Below are 18930 nucleotides of genomic sequence, written 5' to 3' on the forward strand. Positions count from 1 at the left end.
GCCAGTCCTCTCCACAAAATATGTTGAGCCGAATACATAATTTAAGGATGCTTTAGTTTATTTCTTTGCACAACAGTGGTATAATACATGCTATTTTAGTCTAAAGATTACATTTAAAAAAAGAGGACCAATACCAGGGTTTAATAAATTATAACATTCCAGCATCAGAGTACATGTGCAGGGAAAATGAAATAAAGAAAAACCAAACATTTTCACCAAAATCAGTGTAAGGTTACCTATCAAAATTATATATACAAAAGTATGTGGACACCCCTTCAAATTAGTGGATTCGTATATTTCAGCCACACCCATTGCTGACAGGCGTATACAATCAAGCACACAGCCATGCAATCTCAATAGACACATATTGGCAGTAGAATGGCCTTACTGAAGAGCTCAGTGACTTTCAACATGGCACGGTCATAGGATGTTGTTTAGTGGAAATGTTTAGGAGTAACAACGCAATGTTATAGGCCACACAAGCTCACAGAAAGGGACCGCTGAGTGCTGAAGAGCGAATAAAATAGGGTCCTCTGTTGCAACAGTCACTACTGAGTTCCAAACTGCCTCTGGAAGCAACATCAGCACAATAACTGTTCGTCAGGAGCTTCATGAAATGGGTTTTCATGGCAGAGCAGCTGCACACAAGCCTAAGATCACCATGTGCAATGCTAAGCATTGGCTGGAGAGGTGTAAAGCTCACCACCATTGGAGTCTGGAGCAGTGGAAAGAAATGGTTTGTCGAGATCAGTGTGGAAGAACTTGACTGGCCTGCACAGAGCTATGACCTCAACCTCTTCAAACACCTTTGAGATAAATTGGAACGCTGACTGCGAGCCAGGCCTAATCACCCAACATCAGTGCCTGACCGCACTCATGCTCGTGGCTGAATGGCAGCAATATTCCAACCAGTGGTGGGGAAAATTACCCAATTACCATAGAGTAAAAGTAAAGATACCTTAATAGAAAATTACAAGTAAAAGTCACCCAGTAAAATATTACTTAAGTCTAAAATTACTTGGTTTTAAATGTAAAAAAAAAAAAAAAAAAGTATAAATAATTTCAAATTGCTAATATTAAGCAAACCAGATGGCATATTATATATACTTTTTTAATTTACGGATAGCCAGGGTCACAGTACAACATGCAGACATAATTTACAAACGAAGCATGTGTTTAGCGAGTCCGCCAGACAAGAGGCAGTATGGATGACCAGGGATGTTCCATTGATACGTGTGTGAATTGGACCATGTTCCTGTCCTGCTAAGCAATCAAAATGTAACGAGTACAAAGTAAATTATTTTCTTTAGGAATGTAAGTGAAGTAAAAGTTGTCAAAAATATAAATAGTAAAGTAGATACCAAAAAACAACTTAAGTAAAAATACTTGAAAGTACTTTACACCACTGGTTCCAACATCTAGTGGAAAGCCTTCCAAGAAGAGTGGAGGCTGTTATAGCCTCAAGGGGGGGACACTAACTCCATATTAATGCCCATGATTTTGAAATGAGATGTTTCCACATACAATACATGACCAAAAGTATCAATAACACTACACGTCTGTATAATTCATTAGGAACGTTACTTTAAAAGATGCAGTCCAGGATCTTAAGCACAAATTTTGTAACATATTGTATTCATAACATATAGGAATTACAACAAAAAATACAAAATCAGAATGTAACATACAAAATGGATGACAAAATTGGATGACGTAGTACACAAACTGGGACCTGTTAAACTTGGGCAAACCACTTTCAAAACTAGTGGCTGAAATTATACAAAAGTTGGGGAGCATCAATGTAATTAATTTCTTACTTTTTACAAAAAGAGATTGTAAGGAGTTCAAGGGGCATCTAACCTGACAAGACTATTTTTTTTAGCCCATGGTTACCAGTGACCTCAACAGATGCAGTTAAATGAATTTAGAATAAATAGCATGTTGTACATGTGTTGACCTTTGTCTGCCAGATTAATAGAACCATATAATACAATTTTTAAAAAGAGAGCATCATTAACAAATACATTGAGAGACGGGGGACTGGTTAAATCTAAAATATTATTTACAACCGATTACAATTTAACACGATTTTATAATAATTGTCCAACTCCTTCAAAATGGTGAATACCATGCATTTAACATGCATGCTTCTGACCGTTTTTACCTGAATTCCTCATCCAACCAAGCTCATACAGTTACAGTAGTTTCAAGTTGACACAATATGAAGTCATATTTATAGGACAATGTATTTCAGTGGCACAATGACCTGTTGCGTCGCAGTACCTTCCAGCAAGACCTCTTGAACAACGTAAGAATAAATATTTCAATGCAATACATTTAAAAAAAATTCACTTTTATTTTTGGTTGAGCCAAGTAATTAAACCAAAAATAATGAAATCATAACTGGAAAAAATATGCCTATGCCATTTTTGTAATGCAGTCAAATAAACAAAATAATATGGCACAATGATATCCCAAAAAGACTTCCGTAGATAATTTAACACCTAAAATTCAAATAGTTTGACAATAAATAAGTTGTTACTTATGTCAAGCAGTTAATCGCTAATGACACAATATAGAACATTACTTTTAAACAGGCCTTTCAACAGAATCCACAAAAACTATTTTCAAACAAATTTAAGGTCATTTTGACACTTGGAATAGAACATAGAGAACATATCTCAATTAAGAGCAATGGTAAATCTTTTTTTTAGTATCGGCTGTATCAGTTGACCTCCAATTTCAACAACATCTCGAGCATTATGGGCCAAATTCCAATTTGAGATCCAATTTGCACAAATCTCACATCAATTCAAGTGAATGATAAGAACAAATACTGTATCTCAGGGCAGGATCTATGGGCAGTACAAACACTGTTAATTGAGTTAACTCAGTGTGGGCTGGATTACATAGATTGCTCATTAAATAGAGGACTGTAGGTCTAAATACGGTACACTCAGTTTCTATGGTAGCAGCTTCCGAAACAGACCTAAGCAACGGTCCTTCCGTCCATATACCAGAATAATACAAGACTGGCAACACAAGACTCATTTAAAAAATATATATAATAATTTTAACCTTTATTTAACTAGGCAGGTCAGTTAAGAACAAATTCTTATTTTCAATGACGGCCTAGGAACAGTGGGTTAACTGCCTGTTCAGGGGCAGAACAACAGATTTTTACCTTGTCAGCTCGGGGATTCGATCTTGCATCCTTTCAGTTACTAGTCCAACGCTCTAACCACTAGGCTACCTGCCGCTCCATTGAAACATTGATAATTATTCCCACTATTTCCATTTTGCTGACAGTTAAATAAGTAGAAAGTTAGTAACTTTTCATGGGTTAAATATAACTTCATACATTTTAAATAAGTCTTCCTCCAAAAATATCCTTAAATTAGTAGTAATTACTTATCTTCTCATCAAAATGATGAACAATGTAATCAGCCCATCAACCAGATTTGAGGTAAGACACTTTATACATCCATTGTAAAGATCACAGGGTATACCACAGGAAGAGGACCTTGAACGGAAATTCAGAAGTAATAACAGAAATGACGAAGTGGTTTAACGGATGAGAAAGTGATGAGCCCAAATGGGGTACGGATCTGCATTCATGACATGCTGCACAGGGGAGGACAGCTATCGGTCTAATGGGGAAGTGTATATCAACAGCCACTGGAGTGTTTTGACAGAAGACAAGCTATTGGAGACAAGGAGCAGCAGATACATCATGCCAACAGTGGAGTGGAATATAAGAGATCGTGCTACATTCACAGAGCCTGAGAGTCTCTCTCCTTCGTAGTCTTCCCTACAAGGTGGATGAGTGGAGGATGAAAATTAATGTGCAATATTTAGCTTTCCTATTCCTTCGACTCTCCCTCGCTACTCTTCTCAAACATCATCAAAGATTCTGCTCCGTGACGAGGACATGGACAGGTACCTGCCTGGTACATGCCTGCAAAATGGAGAGGCACAGTAAACATATATGTTTAACAGCACACACTGTGTTATTTGCTTACAGGTATCATCCACAGCAGAGCAGAAAGTGAAACTAACACACTTATTTAGATCAAGTGGGGAGTGGAGGACCTCTTACCTGGTGGAGTCTGCTTCAAGAGGGTCGTCTGAAAGAGTCTCTGCATTGAAGTCCAAAGGCTCTGCGTCCTCGAGAAGTTCTATAGAATCTCTCTCTGTTCCTCTGCCAGTCCGAGAGTACTTCACCTCTGTTGAAGAAAAAACATCAATATAATATCACTGCCTTCCGTTGTTCAATTCAGATACATGTAATAAGGGACTTAGAATTTATTTTATTAAGTTGGGGTGTATCCTTTGTGTCATCAAGATAAGCCATGACTCTACGAGAGCAAACAAAACATTGATTCATTGTTTAACAAAAGCAATGAGTAAAATCTACCTTAAGTGTAGAAAACAAGCACAATGTAATGTAAGTAGGTTTTGCAACCAATCACTTACGTCTGTTAGGACTAGTGTTAGGGATAGGCACAGTATCAGAGTAGTTGGTCTCCGTCATTTCTGCGGCTTCATTTCTATTCCTGTTCCTGGCAGTGTCTTCCCGAGTGTTACCATAACGCTCCTTCCACTCCTAGAACACAGGCACAAGCCTGACGTTAAGGCCTTGATCCGTTACTCTGCAAAAATAACAACAAACACATATACTAAAAAGGGCATGGAACATTTTATCTAGGGACTCACCCTTCGCCGGTTCTCTCCATCCTCTGTCCTTTGGCGCTTTCTTTTCTCTGTCAGAAACACAGAGAAATCAGTGGTTTGAGTTGACAACACAAACTTCTTCCACTGTCAAATAGTTTTCATTCAGATCAAGTGGGAACAAACCTCGTCGAATGAGCTCCTTTCCCTCATCAATCAGGTCAGAGGTCATTTCATTGTCTCCCACGAACTGCTGAAAGCCCAGGAGGTTCAGACAGCGGGTACCCAGGCTAAAGGGTTCATACAGAATCAGTGATCTGTCATAAATCAATACTTGTTCTTGCACAGTATGTATGCATTTGTATTTATTATGGATCCCCATTAGTTCCTGCCAAAGCAGCAGCTACTCTTCCTGGGGTCCAGCAAAATGAAGGCAGTTTATACAATTTTAAAAACATTACAATACGTTCACAGATTTCACAACACACTGTGTGTCCTCAGGCCCCTACTCCACCACTACCACATATCTACAGTACTAAATCCATGTGTATGTATAGTGCGTATGTTAATCGTGTGTCTATGCCAATGTTTGTGTTGCTTCACAGTCCCCGCTGTTCCATAAGGTGTTTTTTTTAATTCGTATTTTAAAAATCTAATTTTACTGCTGGCATGAGTTACTTGATGTGGAATAAAGTTCAATGTAGTCATGGCTCTATGTAGTACTGTGTGCCTCCCATAGTCTTCTGGACTAGGGGACTATGAAGAGACCACTTGTGGCATGTCCTGTGGGGTATGCATGGGTGTCCGCGCTGTGTGCCAGTAGTTTAGACAGACAGCTCGGTGCATTCAACATGTCAATGCCTCTCATAAATACATGCAGTGATGAAGTCAATCTCTCCTCCACTTTCAGCCAGGAGAGATTGACATGCATATTATTAATATTAGCTCTCTGTGTACATCCAAGGGCCAGCTGTGCTGCCCTGTTCTGAGCCAACTGGAATTTTCCTAAGTCCTTTTTGTGGCACCTGACCACACGATTGACCAGTAGTCCAGGTGCAACAAAACTAGGGCCTGCCTTGTTGATAGTGTTGTTAAGGCAGAGCATCACTTTATTATAGAGACTTCTCCCCATCTTAACTACTACTGCATCAATATGTTTTGACCATGACAGTTTACAATCTAGGGTTACTCCAAGCAGTTTAGTCACCTCAACTTGCTCAATTTCCACATGATTTATTACAATATTTAGTTGAGGTTCAGTGTTTACTGAGTGTTTTGTTCCAAATACAATGCTTTAAGTTTTAGAAATATTTAGGGCTAACTTATGCATGCTGATAATCCTTTTGGGTCATTGGTGGAGTACTCCCTGTAGAAGAGAAAGTTGATATTCTGTATCGTAGTATTATTGATGCGTTTGTCTACACCACGAATGTATTGTCATTTCATAATCTAAACAGCAGGCTAGACTCACCTGAAGTAGGTAGCGATACATAGCAGCAATATAAGCATGGGGTAGTAGATATAGAAGCCATTAGCGATGAACGATAGGACCCTCATAGAACCCATGATCTGCAGAGGAGTGACATGTTATTTTCCTCATATTGATGATACATCAACGAATATGTTCCATCAGTGTCAGAAGGATGTGCTGTGTCTTACAGAGGTGTAGGCCGTCTGCTCCTTCAGTTGGTGGGAGATGGCAGAGTCCATGTGGATCAGACCCAGGAAGTTCAGACACAGAGGAGGGGTCAGACGGCAGAACAGCCTAGAGCAACAAGACTACATTAGACATTTAGCAGTATATCATGTTACAAACATATACCTAGTGCAAGGTACAGGTGTCCAAATACAATGCAAACTCAGCAAAAAAATAAATAAATCCTCTCACTGCCAACTGCATTTATTTTCAGCAAACTTAACATGTGTAAATATCTGTATGAACATAACAAGATTCAACAACTGAGACAAACTGAACAGGTTCCACAGACATGTGATGAACAGAAATGGAATGTGTCCCTGAACAAATGGAGGGTCAAAATCAAAAGTAACAGTCAATATCTGGTGTGGCCACCAGCTGCATTAAGTACTGTAGTGCATCTCCTCCTCATGGACTGCACCAGATTTGCCAGTTGTTGTTGTGCGCAAAGGGATTGAGATCCAGGCTCTTCGCTGGCCATGGCAGAACACTGACATTCCTGTCTTGCAGGAAATCACACACAGAACGAGCAGTATGGCTGGTGGCATTGTCATGCTGGAGGGTCATGTCAGGATGAGACTGTAGGAAGGGTACCACATGAGGGAGGAGGATGTCTTCCCTGTAACGCACAGCGTTGATATTGCCTGCAATGACAACAAACTCAGTCCGATGATGATATGACACACCGCCCCAGACCATGACGGACCCTCCACCTCGATCCCGCTCCAGAGTACAGGCCTCAGTGTAATGCTCATTCCTTCGACGATAAACGCAAATCTGACCATCAAAACTGCGACTCGTCAGTGAAGAGCACTTTTTGCCAGTCCTGTCTGGTCCAGCAACGGTGGGTTTGTGCCCATAGGCGACGTTGTTGTCTGGTGAGGACCTGCCTTACAACAGCCCTACAAGCCCTCAGTCCAGCCTCTCAGCCGATTGCGGACAGTCTGAGCACTGATGGAGGGATTGTGCGTTCCTGGTGTAACTCGGGCAGTTGTTGCCATCCTGTACCTGTCCCGCAGGAGTGATGTTCGGATGTACCGATTTTGTGCAGGTGTTGTTACACGTGGTCTGCCACTGCGAGGACGATCAGCTGTCCGTCCTGTCTCCCTGTAGCGCTGTCTTATGCGTCTCACAGTACAGACATTGCAATGTATTGCCCTGGCCACATCTGCAGTCCTCATGCCTCCTTGCAGCATGCCTAAGGCACATTCAGGCAGATAAACAGGGACCCTGGGCATCTTTCTTTTGGTGTTTTTCAGAGTCAGTAGAAAGGCCTCTTTAGTGTCCTAAATTTTCATAACTGTGACCTTAATTGCCTACCGTCTGTAAGCTGTTAGTCTCTTAACGACCGTTCCACACGTGCATGTTCAGTGTTTGAACCCTTTACAATGAAGATCTGTGAGGTTATTTGGATTTCTACCATTTATCTTTGAATGACAGGGTCCTGAAAAAGGGACGTTTCTTTTTTAGTTTTGTCCACACAAATACAGCCAAACCAAAAATACACACCACTTTCTGAATGTAAATTTCCTCAATTTTTACCATATACATGATTGACAGACGTTTTATCTTTTTATTACTTAGCTAATCATGGTTAAACCAGAACTAAAGTCTCACGTAATTGGTCAGCTGCTCAATTAAGTTCTGGGTCCATACATGTTAATAGAAGAGATGAAAGAACGAGGAGCGGAACAGGGAGCTCCACACACTCTTTGAAAGTTACGGGCCAAACACAGGAAATACTACTTCTTGTAATCCCACATTCTTTCCCGACAGATTTGACGGTACCAGTTGTGTTTAAAAAGATCTGTTTACGAGATCAATACTTAGCTAATGCTGTCTAATCAGAACCACATTCCTCTCCTCACATCGCTCTACCACCCACTCACATGCCACTGAACTGCAGGCTGTAGGCGTCAGTCTGGTGGTGTGAGGCCAGGTAGTAGTAGTTGAACACTCGGATCCGGAACACAGTGGAGTAAACGCAGGTACACAGGAAGAAGATGGTGATGAAGCACGCCATCTAGTGGACAAAACAATAACTTTCATGTGGGAGACCCGACAACCACTAATTGAATTATGCATACACAACAGAAACCCACTGGATGTTGATATGATCAGATAACAATGCTTTTGGGAGCATGTAGTGTGCAACTTTCTTTCTATACAGATATTACCAGATACACCAATTAGTACAGTAGTACACTGGTAATTGCTTTCCATTGGCGTCTCACCTCGATATACAAGTAGTTGTAGTCTCTCTCAGCGAGCTGGATGAAGACAGCGAAGAGTGAGAGGACAGGCCGGGTGCTGAAGAAGGTGCACTCAGACCACACCACACCCAAAGAGAACAGAGACAGCAACACAGCCAGCAGCCGGTAGAACCACTGTCTCAGCAGACACTCCCAGTACCACTCTGGAGAACAACATAAAAACACAAAGCTCTCCGAGGATCTTAGAAATTGAGTAAAATTCTAAGTGAGGAGAGGAATGGAAGACTGTAGGGCTGTGACAATACCATTATGGGAATCATTTTGTCGATGGTAAAAATGAAAACACGATGCAGACTAAACTCTTTGATCCTTTAAAAACCTGCTGTATGTAAAATATGTTGCACGATTGCTTGGAAAATAAACAAGTGTGATTCTAGATGACAACATAATGATGATGTTTTCCTAAAGAAGTTCAACCTTTTTCGTGCTTTGTTTGTAGGTGTGAGTGAACTCTCAGTTGTAGAGTTGACCCAGCTATGAACTGTGAGGATCTGTGTGACCCACCTACAGTAGGAGTGTATAAGTATGGGCTGAGCCAGCTAGTTGGTTCTGTGGAGGGGAAGCTGTGAACAAACTGGTGGGCTGAGCTGGTCTCATTCTTGGCCACGTCCTCCAGGTGCATAGCCTGCTGCAGGAGGATCTGCCACTGGACATGGGTCCTGTTGTGCCTCTGCACTGCGTAGATCACCTGACCATTCACAAAAGAACCACATCCTCAAACTAGGGTTTTAAGTAAATTTTTTATTTAACTAGGCAAGTCAGTTAAGTACAAGTTCTTATTTACAATGAGGGCCTACACCGGCCAAACCCGGACGACGCTGGGCCAATTGTGCGCCGCCCTATGGGACTCCCAATGACGGCCAGTTGTGATACAGCCTGGATTCGAACCAGGGTGTCTGTAGTGACGCCTCTAGCACTGAGATGCAGTGTCTTAGACCGCTGAGCCACTCGGAATCCCCATAAATCCATTTGAATTTAATCACTTGACAGCATCCCTTTTGATTTATTGTAAAAAAAAATAAAACTTTACATACATGTTTCCCCATGGAAGAAGTTGTCAGAAAGTGACTTTTTAGACCTAAATGGCAAAGCATTTAGGAGAGAGGTGCTTAAAGTTAACCCATTTTGCATACCCAACCATACCATGACACATCCATGTCTTCATCACTGGAAAAGATAAACGGTTGAGTTTGATTTAATTTAAAAGCTTACAAACAGGGTTGTCAAACCATTTTATAATTTATTGAAAACAATGTTGTTGTTTTTTCATAAAAATTACATTTCACCTTCAACGTAAATTAACTCCCTTTTTTTTTTTCATATTCACATTTGTTGTATCTTTGACCCTACTTTACATCAGCTGTGGTTTTTGAGTTGTGCCTGCCATCGGGTGCCGGCCATCGGGTGTCATTTCAATCATAGAAAAATAATTCCTAGAATTGACTTATCCCTTTAGATCACTGCAATTTAGCTGGTACACCATTGAAATTTAAATTATAACATTTAATTACTACCACAAAGAAGGCTGCCGGTCCACCCACCATCTGTTAACTTAAATGGTCATGTCTATTCTATATATGAACACAACCGTTCATTTTCTTAGTTTAGACCAATCATCTTTGTGGTACACAAAAACAACATTCCTACACTACATGACCAAAAGTAGGTGGACACCTGTACGTCGAACATCTCATTTCAAAATCACTGGCATTAATATACAGTTGGTGCCCCATTGTTGCTATAACAGCCTCCATCCACTCTTCTGGGAAAGCTTTCCACGAGATGTTGGGACATTGTTGCGGGGACTTACTTCCATTTAGCCACAAGAGCATTAGTACGGTTGGGCACTGATGTTGGACGATGAAGCCAGGATCGAAGTCGGTGTTCCAATTCATCCAAATGGTGTTCTGAGCAGGCCAGTCATGTTCTTCCACACCGTTCTGACATGGTTCCCGTGGTAGTTTGGACTTCAGTAGTGGGTGTTTACGCTCCTTGCGCTTCAGCGGTCCCGTTCTTGCTCCTAGATGTTACCATTTCACAATAACAGCACTTAGCATCCTATGACAGTGCCACGTTGAAAGTCACTGAGCTCTTCAATAAGGACATTCTACTGCCAATGATTGTCTATGGAGATTGCATGGGTGTGATCCATTTTATAGACCTGTAGCAACGGGTGTGTCTGAAATAGCCGAATCCACTCATTTTAAGGAGTGCCCACATACTGCTGTATATTTAGTGTATGTATTAGATTTTTTTTTACACCTTTAATTAATCTTTATTTAACTAGGCAAGTCCGTTAAGAACACATTCTTATTTTCAATGACGGCCTAGGAACGGTGGGTTAACTGCCTTGTTCCGGGGCAGGACAACAGATTTTTTTACCTTGTCAGCTCAGGGATTCAATCTTGCAACCTTACGGTTAACTAGTCCAACCACCTGCCTCACGAGGAGCCCGCCTGTTACGCGAATGCAGTAAGAAGCCAAGGTAAGTTGATAGCTAGCATTAAACTTAATCAATCATAATCACTAGTTAACTACACATGGTTGATGATATTACTAGTTTACCTAGCATGTCCTGCGTTGCATATAATCGATGCAGTGCGCATTCGCGAAAAAGGACTGTCGTTGCTCCAACGTGTAACTAACCATAAACACCAATGCCTTTCTTAAAATCAATACAATATGCCTTTCTTTAAACCTGCATATTTAGCTAAAAGAAATCCAGATTAGCAGGCAATATTAACCAGGTGAAATTGTGTCACTTCTTTTGCGTTCATTGCACGCAGGGTATATGCAACAGAGTCAGTTTGGGCCACCTGGCTCATTGCGAACTAATTTGACAGAATTTTACGTAATTATAACATAACATTGAAGGTTGTGCAATGTAACAGGAATATTTAGACTGATGGATGCCACCTGTTAAATAAAATACGTAACGGTTCCGTATTTCATTGAAAGAATAAATGTCTTGTTTTCGAGATGATAGTTTCCGGATTTGACCAGTATTTCTGTGTGTTATTATAATTAAGTCTATGATTTGATAGAGCAGTCTGACTGAGCATTGATAGGCACCAGCAGGCTCATGAGCATGAATTCAAACAGCACTTTCGTGCGTTTTGCCAGCAGCTCTGCTGTTTATGACTTCAAGCCTATCAACTCCCGAGATTAGGCTGGTGTAATGATGTGATGTGAAATGGCTAGCTAGTTAGCGGGGTGCGCGCTAATAGCGTTTCAAACGTCACTCGCTCTGAAACTTGTAGTTGTTCCCCTTGCTCTACATGGGTAATGCTGCTTCGAGGGTGGCTGTTGTCGTTGTGTTCCTGGTTCGAGCCCAGGTAGGAGCGAGGAGAGGGACGGAAGCTATTCTGTTACACTGGCAATACTATAGTGCCTATAAGAAAATCCAATAGTCAAAAGGTATATGAAATACAAATCGTATAGAGAGAAATAGTCCTATAATTCCTATAATAACTACAACCTAAAACTTCTTACCTGGGGATATTGAAGACTCATGTGAAAAGGAACCACCAGCTTTCATATGTTCTCATGTTCTGAGCAAGGAACTTAACCTCTTGAACCTCTGGGGGCAGTATTTCATTTTTGGATGAAAAACGTTCCTGTTTTAAACAAGATATTTTGTCACGAAAAGATGCTCGACTATGCATATAATTGACAGCTTTGGAAAGAAAACACTCTGACGTTTCCAAAACTGCAAAGATATTGTCTGTGAGTGCCACAGAACTAATGCTACAGGCGAAACCAAGATGAAATTTCATACAGGAAGTGAGCCAGATTTTGGAGGCGCTGTGTTCCAATGTCTCCTTATATGACTGTGAATGCGCAAGGAATGAGCCTACACTTTGTCGTTTCCCCAAGGTGTTTGCAGCATTGTGACGTATTTGTAGGCATATCATTGGAAAATTGACCATAAGAGACTACATTTACCAGGTGTCCGCTCGGTGTCCTCCATCGAAACTATTGCGTAATCTCCAGGTGCGTGCATTTTTCCATTTTGAACAGAGGAGAAAACAAACTGCAACGAATGATTTATCATCGAATAGATATGTGAAAAACACCTTGAGGATTGATTCTAAACAACGTTTGCCATGTTTCTGTCGATATTATGGAGTTAATTTGGAAAAAAAGTTTGCGTTGTAATGACTGAATTTTCAGGGTTTTTTCTTAGCCAAACGTGATGAACAAAACGGAGCGATTTCTTCTACACAAGTAATCTTTTTGGAAAAACTGAACATTTGCTATCTAACTGAGAGTCTCCTCATTGAAAACATCCGAAGTTCTTCAAAGGTAAATGATTTTATTTGAATGCTTTTCTTGTTTTTGTGAAAATGTTGCCTGCTTAATGCTATGCTAGCTATCAATACTCTTACACAAATGCTTGTGTAGCTATGGTTGAAAAGCATTTTTTGAAAATCTGAGATGACAGTGTTGTTAACAAAAGGCTAAGCTTGTGAGACAATATATTTATTTCACTTCATTTGCGATTTTCATGAATAGTTAACGTTGCGTTATGGTAATGAGCTTGAGGCTATAATTACGCTCCCGGATACGGGATTGCTCGTCGCAACAGGTTAAACGTTAGCTTTCTTACATGGCACATATTGCACTTTTACTTTCTTCTCCAACACTTTGTTTTGGCATTATTTAAACCAAATTGAACATGTTTCATTATTTATTTGAGGCTAAATTGATTTTATTGATGTATTATATTAAGTTAAAAGTGTTCATTCAGTATTGTTGTAATTGTCATTATTACAAATTATTTTATTTTTATAATAAATAAATTTAAAAAATCGGCCGATTAATCGGTATCGGCTTAGTTTGTCCTACAATAATCGGTATCTGTGTTGAAAAATCATAATCGGTCGACCTCTAGTATGTATGGAAGGTTTCATTGAAATCAAAAGGGGTGCTGTCAAAAAGTGACTGAACTCAAATGGATTGACCCTTTAAAGAAGTCTGGATACAGTCAGCAATATGACAAAAAACACAAAATCGCGAAATACAACTGTTGACTAGCTAATAATGTGTACATTTCTTAAATATACCTGTTTGTGAAGCTTCACCAGGTTCTTCTCACTAGGATAAGTGTTCTGTTTGTCATCAAAGTCCTCATAGTCATCCATGTTTCTGCCCATCTTCTCCTGGTACTCCACAGGACACTAAGAGAGAAAACTCTGTTAGGATCATAGAGACAGATACTGTGCCTTCGGAAAGTATTCAGACCCATTGAATTTTTCCAAATTTTGTTAAATTACAGCCTCATTCTAAAATTGACTTTAAAAAAAAAATCTTTCAATCTACACACAAGACACTAATTACAAAGCGAAAAAAAGGTTTAGACATTTTTGCTAATTTATTATAAATAAGATACGTTTTTATTTACATACGTATTCAGACCCTTTGCTATGAGACTTGAAATTGACCTCAGGTGCATCCTGTTTCCATTGATCATCCTTGAGATGTTTCTACAACTTGGAGTTCACCTGTGGTAAATTCAATTGATTGGACAGGAGTTGGAAAGGCACACATTGAAAGTCAATATATATAAAATATAAAATAAATAAAAAGTTCTTAACATGGTGTGTTACATGGTGTGAACCTGTCTATACATAGCTCCCACAGTTGACAGTGCATGTCAGATCAAAAACTAAGCCATGGAGTTGAAGGAGTTGTCTGTAGAGCTCAGAGACAGGATTGTGTCGAGGCACAGATCTGGGGAAGAGTACCAAAAAAATAAAGTATTTTCTTCCTAGAGCTGGCCGCTCAGCCAAACGAAGCAATCGGGGGAGAAGGGTCTTGGTTAGGGAGGTGACCAAGAACCTGATGGTCACTGACAGAGCTCTAGAGTTCCTCTGCAGAGATGGGAGAACTTTCCAGAAGGACAAGCCTGTCTGCAGCTCTCCACCAATCAGGCCTTTATGGTAGAGTGGGCAGACGGAAGCCAGTCCTCAGTAAAAGAAACATGACAGCCCACTTGGAGTTTGCCAAAAGGCACCTAAAGAATCTCAGACGATGAGAAACAAGATTCTCTGGTCTGATGAATCCAAGATTGAACTATTTGGCCTGATTGCCAAGTGTCACGCCCGGAGAAAACCTGGCACCATCCCTATGGTGAAGCATGGTGGTGGTAGCATCATGCTCTGGGTTTGTTTTTCAGAGGAAGGATCGAGGGAAAGATGAACGGAGCAAAGTACAGAGAATCCTTGATGAAAACCTGCTCAGGACCTCCGACTGGGGCGAAGGTTCACCTTCCAACAGGACAACGACCCTAAGCACACAGCCAAGACAACGCAGAAGTGGCTTCGGGACAAGTCTCAGAATGTCCTTGAGTGGCCCAACCAGAGCCTGGACATGAACCTGATCGATCATCTCTGGAGAGACCTGAAAATAGCTGTGCAGCAACGCTCCCCATTTAACCCGACAGAGCTTGAGGATCTGCAGAGAAGAATGGGAGAAACTCCCCAAATACACATGTACCAAGCTTGTAGCGTCATACTCAAGACTTGAGGCTGTAATCGCTGCCAAAGGTGCTTCAACAAAGTACTGAGTAAAGGGTCTGAATACTTATGTTAATGTGATAGTTTTAAAAAAATCATAAATGAACAAAAATGTCTAAAAACCTGGTTTTGCTTTGTCATTATGGGGTATTGTGTAGAGATTGATGAGGGGATAAAAAAAACAATTCAATAAATTAAAGAATACGGCTGTAATGTAACAAAATGTGGAAAAAGTCAAGGGGTCTGAATACTTTCCAAAGGCACTGTAGAGGACTCCAGGCACTGGACTTTCTCAGGCCACTTTACATTCCTCGCTTGTTTAATCCTCACTTTAAGCACAGAGAGAGTGCACAGATCTCATTCAATAACATTGTGGGGTTGGGCACCACATTCTTTACTGAGAATATGTCATTGTTTCTTTGTTTGATGATTTGTCTTTTAATCTTGCCTTTCTAAGAATAGTATCGATGTACTTCCTCAGTGGGTGGTTATACTTGATGGATTCTTGGACTTTTCTCACTTCCTAAAACAGATCAACAGCAAATAGAGAAGGACATCAATTAAACACAATTCAACTCAGTTTCTAAGAAACAGACCACTATAATGTTTAAATGTTGTAGTCAGAGCAGGAACCATTCCCTACCTCCATGACGTCCTCTAGATTCTCCTCTGCATCAGCCTTCTCTGTCATCAGCTTGGCTGCCTTGAAGTAAGTCTTGATGAGCAGGTGTCCCTGCCGCGAGGCGTTCCAATACGAGCGCGGAATCTCTACTAGGCCATAACCTAGCAACAGCACCAGCAGGAACAGGCCCCAGGTGTTGGCTGCAGTGATGCCTATTGTCTGGAGCTCATACCTGAGAGAGACAAAGGGACAGACCAAACCAGATTTAAGTGAGACAAAGACATACATGGTTCCTTCCAATTACCTTTCTACACTGCTCAAAAAAATAAAGGGAACACTAAAATAACACATCCTAGATCTGAATGAACGAAATATCCTTATTAAATACTTTTTTCTTTACATAGTTGAATGTGCTGACAACAAAATCATACAAAAATGATCAATGGAAATCAAAGTTATCAACCCATGGGAGGTCTGGATTTGGAGTCACACTCAAAATTAAAGTGGAAAACCACACTACAGGCTGATCCAACTTTCAAAATGAGGCTCAGTAGTGTGTGTGTCCTCCACGTGCCTGTATGACCTCCCTACAACGCCTGGGCATGCTCCTGATGAGGTGGCGGATGGTCTCCTGAGGGATCTCCTCCCAGACCTGGACTAAAGCATTCGCCAACTCCTGGACAGTCTGTGGTGCAACGTGGCGTTGGTGGATGGAGCGAGACATGATGTCACAGATGTGCTCAATTGGATTCAGGTCTGGGGAACGGGCAGGCCAGTCCATAGCATCAATGCCTTCCTCTTGCAGGAACTGCTGACACACTCCAGCCACATGAGGTCTAGCATTGTCTTGCATTAGGAGGAACCCAGGGCCAACCGCACCAGCATATGGTCTCACAAGGGGTCTGAGGATCTCATCTCGGTACCTAATGGCAGTCAGGCTACCTCTGGCGAGCACATGGAGGGCTGTGCGGCCCCCCCAAAGAAATGCCACCCCACACCATGACTGACCCACCGCCAAACCGGTCATGCTGGAGGATTTTGCAGGCAGCAGAACGTTCTCCACGGCGTCTCCAGACTGTCACGTCTGTCACATGTGCTCAGTGTGAACCTGCTTTCATCTGTGAAGAGCACAGGGCGCCAGTGGCGAATTTACCAATCTTGTTGTTCTCTGGCAAATGAAAAACGTCCTGCACGGTGTAAGCACAACCCCCACCTGTGGACGTCGGGCCCTCATACCACCCTCATGGAGTCTGTTTCTGACCGTTTGAGCAGACACATGCACATTTGTGGCCTGCTGGAGATCATTTTGCAGGGCTCTGGCAGTGCTCCTCCTTGCACAAAGGTGGAGGTAGCGGTCCTGCTGCTAGGTTGTTGCCCTCCTACGGCCTCCTCCACGTCTCCTGATGTACTGGCCTGTCTCCTGGTAGCGCCTCCATGCTCTGGACACTGCGCTGACAGACACAGCAAACCTTCTTGCCACAACTCGCATTGACGTTCCATCCTGGATGAGCTGCACTACCTGAGCCACGTGTGTGGGTTGTAGACTCTGTCTCATGCTACCACTAGAGTGAAAGCACCGCCAGCATTCAAAAGTGACCAAAACATCAGCCAGGAAGCATAGGAACTGAGAAGTGGTCTGTGGTCCCCACCTGCAGAACCACTCCTTTATTGGGGGTGTCTTGCTAATTGCCTATAATTTCCACCTGTTGTCTATTCCATTTGCACAACAGCATGTGGAATTTATTGTCAATCAGTGTTGCTTCCTAAGTGGACAGTCTGATTTCACAGAAGTGTGATTGACTTGGATTTACATTGTGTTGTTTAAGTGTTCCCTTTATTTTTTTGAGCAGTGTATATTAGTACTGTGTTGTATAGAGTACAATGAGGTGAAATGCAGAATGGTAAATTTGTTGTTGTAGTCAACAGCACACTTTCCAAGTCAATTTGTCCATGTTGCTGTGCACTCACCAGGAGAGGTGCCACTGAGGGTGAACGGCCACGTAGATAAGCAGCGATCCGAAGATGAGCAGGTATGTCCCGTAATAAATGGCATTCTCTATCAGTGCCGTCTTTATTTTCCCAGTGATGGAGAAGCCCCCCGAGCGTGCATAGGATTGCATGAAGGGCAGCAGCAGCCTGCAAAGACAACAAGACCTGGATTAAGGCAGCTGTAAAGCTTTTTTGGTGTGTTTTAAGATAACATTTCTAGTACGGACAGAAGCAGATAGTTGACTTAGTAAGGAAGGTCTGTCTGTCTCTTAGTATATCAGTCAAAATGAACAAACTTAGAGACCAGTTCTGATCAGTAGTGTTCCCAGTACAATTAAATACAAGGCCAAACAGTGTCAAGCACTCACCAGGTGAGACACTGAGAGGTCCAGTAAACAACCCTCCAGAACACAGGCATGATTCCATCTGGAATGTAGCTCCACGGCTTGTAACACACCTTTGGAACACTGTCATGGAAAACATACAAACAGTGTTGATGTGCAGTTAGCAAGGTCTGGAAACATTGAAGAAATTAACATCTGGAGGGGAATGAAATGACAAAAGCTACTGCCTACTGCTATACTGATGGTGACCTATTTAGGAGGAATCAAACAAATAGATACTGGAGCAAAGCACAAAACGTTGATCTTCATTGTCAAGCAATGAAACTCCAATGTTTGCTTTGTATAGACTATTAGGATAATATCTCAGACTGTCTGGGAGAAAACACTGTACATAATGACAGTCAAGCAAAACTACATTGGAAAAAATAAATAAATGCAACATGTAAATACCACAGTAAATGTCAATACCACAGATGTCTCAAGTTGAGGGAGCGTGCAATTGGCATACTGACGCAGGAATGTCCACCAGAGCTGTTGCCAAAGAATAAATGTTAATTTCTCTACCATAAGCCTCCTCCAACTTTGTTTTAGAGAATTTGGCAGTTAGTCCAACCGGCCTCAACCACAGACATTTGTGTATGGCGTCGTGGAGGCGTGCGGTTTTCTGATGTCAATGTTGTGAACAGAGTACACCATGGTGGTGGTGGGGTTATGGTATGGGCAGGCATAAGCTACAGACAACGAACACAATTGCATTTTATCGATGGCCATTTGAATGCACAAAACCACTGTGATGAGATCCTGATGCCCATTGTCG

General features: G+C 41.5%; 1 protein-coding gene across 2 annotated transcripts in view; it reads right to left on the bottom strand.

Annotated features, from left to right (window-relative positions):
• Nucleotides 1-40: 40 nt before the first annotated feature.
• The window catches only part of LOC115105873 (G-protein coupled receptor-associated protein LMBRD2B), a 28204-nt gene continuing 9314 nt past the window's right edge, over nt 41-18930 (bottom strand). For both annotated transcript variants that reach the window (XM_029628331.2, XM_029628330.2), the window contains exons 4-18: nt 18138-18236; nt 17749-17916; nt 15802-16012; nt 15607-15681; nt 13707-13820; nt 9145-9328; nt 8602-8783; nt 8257-8390; nt 6331-6436; nt 6143-6240; nt 4858-4961; nt 4717-4763; nt 4477-4606; nt 4100-4226; nt 41-3958 (exon numbers count right to left, since the gene is read on the bottom strand). In XM_029628331.2, the coding sequence (XP_029484191.1) occupies nt 3895-3958; nt 4100-4226; nt 4477-4606; nt 4717-4763; nt 4858-4961; nt 6143-6240; nt 6331-6436; nt 8257-8390; nt 8602-8783; nt 9145-9328; nt 13707-13820; nt 15607-15681; nt 15802-16012; nt 17749-17916; nt 18138-18236 (1843 nt within the window). In that variant the 3' untranslated portion in view covers nt 41-3894. The remainder of the gene's footprint in view (nt 3959-4099; nt 4227-4476; nt 4607-4716; nt 4764-4857; nt 4962-6142; nt 6241-6330; nt 6437-8256; nt 8391-8601; nt 8784-9144; nt 9329-13706; nt 13821-15606; nt 15682-15801; nt 16013-17748; nt 17917-18137; nt 18237-18930) is intronic.

This window comes from Oncorhynchus nerka, linkage group LG22, assembly GCF_034236695.1.
Source record: "Oncorhynchus nerka isolate Pitt River linkage group LG22, Oner_Uvic_2.0, whole genome shotgun sequence".
Lineage (NCBI taxonomy): Eukaryota > Metazoa > Chordata > Actinopteri > Salmoniformes > Salmonidae > Oncorhynchus > Oncorhynchus nerka.